We start from the raw sequence: 6,090 nt of genomic DNA, 5'->3' as shown, positions 1-6,090 counted from the left end.
ATCTGATCAAGATGATCCAGTTACTATCTGTTCAAGGTTCTGTGTCTACACATGGTTTTTAAATGTCTCTTATCCTTCCACTGTGTCTGTATTGTGGCCAGATTTCCTGGTCCCACCATGTATGCAAATTATTTGACAGATATTATTTGGCAGTCTGCAGTCAAAATCCTTTCCATGCAATAATTCAGAGACAATATTATTAATAATAACAATAATAATAATACAATATCATTTAATTACCAGACACGTCAATCAATCATGTAAAAAGAAGTGAGGAAAATATCATGAAATATACGTAATCACAGTGTTATTACTAAACAAAGTCAACAAATACAATTTCATCAGTGGTATTGTATCTACTGTATACATTATGTACGGTCTTATGTAGATCAGAGCATTCAGATCGGAGACCCTTGTAGAGTAATTTTCACATTATAAATCAAAATCATACATCCAAACATTAACTCAACATTGAGATAACCAATTCCAAACTTCTCAAGTCATTGTATAGACTATTACTATATGTCCATAGAGATAACATTAATAGTACAAGGGTCCGATCCGTTCAATTATCTTTCAACCAGCTTAAACTTTAACATTCCCTTTTTCATGTGTTAATCACAATCACCAATACAGTCACACTTTTCATTGACAGCAATGCAGCAGCACAGTTATCTACTGAAAGAGAATTTTTACAACAACTGGTCAGAACCTAATATTATTCAGGGACAAAAACTCTACTTCAATTGATAGGAGGATTGGTTTGAGGGTAGGCCTAACAACTGCTCCGAAAGACAAAGATAGATAAAAAAAAAAAGAAAATAGAATACATTTCCTGAAAGGCCTTCTCAATGCACACGCATAAATTCAGGAAATAATGTACACCACTCTTTGATTAAAACAACCATTTGTTGTCCATTTCACAAGGCGGCTTACATTCTCAGCAGTTCCGGGGTGAAACTTCCCCTAGGTACAGATCTACAGTAGGATCGTCTTCCCCTCACCAATCCTAACCTTAAAGGGATACTTTGGGATTTAGGCAATGGCGCCCTTTATCTACTTCCCCAAAGTCAGATGAACTCGTGGATACCATTTTTATGTCTCTGTGTGCAGTTTGAAGGAAGTTGTTAGCATTGCCTAGCGAAACTACCTCCAACATCATTCATACTGGACGCAGAGACCATTGGTGGGGAAAATTCTAAACTGACCAAAGATCAGGGGCAACTTCACCCTACACATCAGCACAAGCATCCTTACAGACTCTGTAGGCTACGCAAGTTAATATGGATTTGGCTTTTATCTTTCCTTCCCTAAAATAATCCCTTCAATGACCTTCACTGGATTGTTTTCGATAGTCTACTCCAGATTTAAAATAAAGTGATAAAAAACACTGCAAGGGCCTAGATGGAAACAACTAGTAACTCCCCTACTCACATTCCCAATTCAAATACACTTTTTCACTGGAAAGGAGAATCTTCGTGAAATGAAATCAACATATACAGTAGCTCTGCAATCCTTTTCATTCATTAAATCAGATTATTTCAGTATCATTCTGTTCTGGTCATATATAAATAAGGCAAAAGTAAACATGTCGTTCCCCACTAATTATGCAGTGCCCTCACTTGGGCCAATTGAGATAATGCGTGTGACTAACATTTCGCTTTGGGCCAATCAGTGTAATTTAGTAAATACCGGATCTCTATGGCATGACGCATCATTCACTCAAGTTTCGTCAAAATTGGCCCAGTGCGGTCTGAGATATCACGTGTGACTAACGTACGAATGAAAGGACGGAGACAGATCTACAGTCCCCTCCCCGATTTCATCGTGGGGGACAATTATCTTGGGCATATGAAAAGGCTGAATGACACTGTCAAAGCTATTATACTAATGTTTCTATACAAGTATACATCACAATTACTCTGCCTTGCATACAACACAACGAGTATTACAAACTCTCTCCAACCAATATCAGTTTAACATATCACCCAACAGTCAAGCAAGCCATTCTCACTGACTATCCCTTTGTGAATCCTGTCCCTTCGAGTTGTCTCTGAAGCACCTGAAATTCTCACCCACCTTGCCCATCTCTCACAAACCCCCATAATCCTCTGCTCCATTTGGTGTGAAATTAACAGATGTGTGAAAAGATGTGGATCATGACATGGAGCAAGGACACCAAGTTGACAGTGGAAGCTAGGAGGACAAATTCAGGAGTTGCACGACTTGCAAGAAGCAGGGCAGGCCTTCATCTACAGGCAAATATCTAACACTGGCCACATGCACTTTCCAAAAACAGAGACAACCTGGGTCTCTTCTCTGAATCTTCTCTTTTCATCAGCAATAGATCCAATAGTTTTTTTAACACCTACATACAGTATGTACATTTAAACAATGGCTTTACTTCTTATTTTGCAGTCTCAAAGTCTCATTGGTAACTTTATAAAAAGTGATGTTATTTCTCGTTGGACAGTCTGCATGTACGATTTGGAGTGCTGAGCCATGAACTGGAGTCTAAGGGTCTCTCTGTAGATAGACAACCTTAGTTATAGTTGCATGTGATAGTGCAGCTTCTTGATAAGGCACTGTAACTAGTGTCTACTGTGAACAGCAATCATGCCTTCTCTGTCTCTCACACACACACACACACACACGTTGGAGTGCCCATTATAAATTCAGTCGATTCAAAGGGTAAACAGAAAATCCTATTTTTTTATTTGTTTACTTGGAATAGGAATTTCAGTTTACTTTCTTAATTGACTGAATTGAAATGCCCCCAACACTGAAAACACACACCTACCCAGTCACACACTCTGGGACAGTGGCAAAGTGTCTACTTCTAATGCTAGATACAGGAACTCTGTGAGGGTACCCCTGCAAACGGTCTGCAAAAATGTGGACTTTCAACCATTCCAGAAGATTTTACCTTTTGCTATAACAGTATAAAAATGGAAGGAAGGTAGCCGAGGCTGCACCTTTATCTCAACAAATCTAGTCAGAGATGTTAATTAGGATAGAACTAAATGCAGCAATATCAGTGTAAATCAGGTAGTTTCACTTACTGGAAGAGAGACAAAATGGTGTCTGAGATCTTGCCTCTATCTCAACCATAAAGGATGGTAAGGGTTTCCTTTCGCCACTATGTTTTACTGTTAAAACACAACTTACAACCGGCTGTCAATCCTTATATCCTCATTATCCAAACTGCCAACTTTCCCATTAATTGCATAGAGGCCTGTACGGTGTGCTTCAGTACAAGAGAAGATGAGAACGGACTAATAGTGTGTATGTGTTAGAGGATTTACAACACAAAAGCTAGTATGTTGGAACTGGCTTTTTCACATTTTAAAGTAATCATCACAGCTATAAAACAAAAATACAGAAAAAGTAGAATTAACAAATCAATGAGTCTACAGTTAGCCATAAGCCAGAGACGTCTAGGTACGGTGCATATTTTAGGACACCCTCAGCCTCACACTACCCGGGGATATACAGTCATCTGCATCCAGTGATATCGCAGTTCTTCCCACAGTTTCCCCATCATCTGTGTTTTTCCATGCAATGTTCAGGGGAACGAGAAAGGTGCTGAGCCACCAACCCCCAATCCCCCACCCTTCTGGAGTGTGAATGTCAATCAAGCAGTCCTGCAGTCACTGAGTTAGGGGGGGGAAGCAGGGTTTGGTGTGGGCACCAACTCTGCATATCTGGTGGAATGAGAAGGGAGTCAGAGCCTTACAGTCATTCCCCACTCATTACAGGCAGATGCTTTTCACTCATATAGAGGTTGATTAAAGTGTCTCCTCACAGGTCCAGACAGAGCGTTTTAGTGATAAGCTGTGACTTTGGGCGGCGCAAAGAAGGAGTCTCCACCCCCACCACACAGCTAGAGCGCCTTCTCCTTGGCAATAATGATGGAGGCCTCCACGTCAGTTTCAGGTGAGGCCAGGGGCGGGACTTTGGTGGGAGTGGGTGGTGATTTGGGAATGACCGGGGCTTTGGGCGGAGTGGGCGGCTTCTCCTCCTTGGGGGAGGGGCTTATTTTCTCTGCGTGGGCGATGGCCAAGTCTGCGATGCTGGGCTTGGCGTCGTCAGGGGTGTGCTCGTTGGGGATGAGTGGAGCTGTAGTTCTCTACAGAGGGAACATGGCACAATAAGAAGGATACTAATAGTAGCCAAAGACTAGAAACTATTGATAGCTGCCCTGTATTAGAATTCAGGGGAAGTGAAAAGGCAAGATATTGCACCAGTAAAAATATACTGACAAAGTGAGGCACAAAATGGCTACAGACATAGTGAGGTACAATATTGCAACAGTAGATGGCACAAAATGGCTATAGTAGGATAGACTAGACACCAGTACAAAATGGCATCTGTACAGACACAAAATGTCTACAGAACTGTGAGCTGCTGAGTACATTAATAGTATCTCTATAAAAAAGGAAAACGTTTTCTGCTCTACAGTACATTGTTCACCCCGTACACCTCCTTTGCTCTCCTCCTTCTATGTAATTGATTTAGGCTATCTTTTATGCATGTTCACTGTACTAATGCTTTGTGTCTGGCAAGCTGAAACCATTTTAGTGCCAGACAGTAAATTTCCGTGCGTGGGCTTACTGTGGTCTGTGGCACTGGATTGCTCTTGGTGGCAGTGGATGCGGGAACAGGCAAATCATCCTGCGTCAGTCCTCTTCTGTCCAAGACACTGCCAGGGGAAGACAGACAATCAGTCATCAACAATACCCTATTCACCGCTGAACAGAAAGGAGACGGAGACAGAGAGAACGAGAGAAAGGAGGGAGGTGGGAGGATAAAAGGGAGGCTACAGTATGAGAGAGGAATAATATTAGAGACGAAGCGAACAAGAGAGCGATTGAAAGAAGTGAGAGTGAGAGCGAGACGAGGGAGGGTCAGAAGGGGCAGGAGGACAGAGGGTGGCTACAGAGAAGAAGAATAGTAGAGACAAGTTAGCAAGAGGAAGATAAAGAAGGCACAAGAGAGAACGAGACCATGAGGAGAAAGGGTAAAACAATGAAAAACACAGCAGCAGAGTATTTTCCACACTAGTTAATCCTAGGAGCACAGTTAAGGCAGCTGGTTCTCCTACTGTACAGTACCTGGGGTATGCAGGCCCACACAACACTTCACAGCAGTTATTGATGATGTTCTTGTGGCTGTAGGGGTTCTGCACCCGGTTCTTTCCCGACCACGAGCCTTTGATCTGTGAAACACAAAATACAGTCAATGGTAAAAAATAAAAAAATAATAGTAGGAACGATGCCTTCAGAAAGTATTCACACCCCTTTACTTTTTCCACATTTCATGTGACTTTTTTTTAACGATCTACACAGAATACTCTGTAATGTCAAAGTGGAAGAAAAATGCTAACATATTTTAAAGATGAATGAATAACAAAACACTAATATATCTTGATTAGATAAGTATTCAACACCCTGAGTCTATACATGTTAGAATAATCTTTGGCAGGGATTACAGCTGTGAGCCTTTTTGGGTAAATCTCTGAGTTTTGCACACCTGGATTGTACAATATTTGCCACTTATCATTTTTAAACTCTTCAAGCTCTGTCAAGTTGGTTGTTGATAATTCCTAGACAGCCATTTTCAAGTCTTGCCATAGATATTCAAGGCAATTTAAGTCAAAACTGTAACCAGGTCACTCAGGGACATCCAGTGTATATTTGGCCTTGAGTTTTAGGTTATTGTCCTGCTGAAAGATGAATGCCTCCCAGTGTCTGTTGGAAAGCAGACTGAACCAGGTTTTCCTCTAGGATTTTGCCTGTGCTTGGCTCCATTCCACATTCCCAGTCCTTAAAAATTACAAGCACACAAAAAACATGATGCAGCCACCACTATGCTTGAAAATATCTAGAGTGGTACTCAGTGATGTGTTGTGTTGGATTTGCCCCAAACATAATGCTTTCTATTCAGGACAAAAGGTGAATTGCTTTGCCAAATGTTTTTGCAGTATTACTTTAGTGCCTTATTGCAAACAGGATTCATGTTTTGGAATATTTGTATTCTGTACAGACTTCCTTCTTTTCACTCCTCAGTTCTCTCCTTTCACAGCCATTA

General features: G+C 41.2%; 1 protein-coding gene across 2 annotated transcripts in view; it reads right to left on the bottom strand.

Annotated features, from left to right (window-relative positions):
• Positions 1-215: 215 nt before the first annotated feature.
• The window catches only part of LOC311104783 (palmitoyltransferase ZDHHC9-like), a 49,328-nt gene continuing 43,453 nt past the window's right edge, over positions 216-6,090 (bottom strand). For both annotated transcript variants that reach the window (XM_084146697.1, XM_084146698.1), the window contains 3 exons: positions 5,115-5,218; positions 4,615-4,702; positions 216-4,129 (listed from right to left, as the gene is read on the bottom strand). In XM_084146697.1, the coding sequence (XP_084002823.1) occupies positions 3,884-4,129; positions 4,615-4,702; positions 5,115-5,218 (438 nt within the window). In that variant the 3' untranslated portion in view covers positions 216-3,883. The remainder of the gene's footprint in view (positions 4,130-4,614; positions 4,703-5,114; positions 5,219-6,090) is intronic.

This window comes from Coregonus lavaretus (assembly GCF_964263955.1).
Source record: "Coregonus lavaretus genome assembly, chromosome: 29".
NCBI classification, from domain to species: Eukaryota; Metazoa; Chordata; class Actinopteri; order Salmoniformes; family Salmonidae; genus Coregonus; species Coregonus lavaretus.
This window is presented reverse-complemented; position numbering and strand designations above follow the sequence as displayed.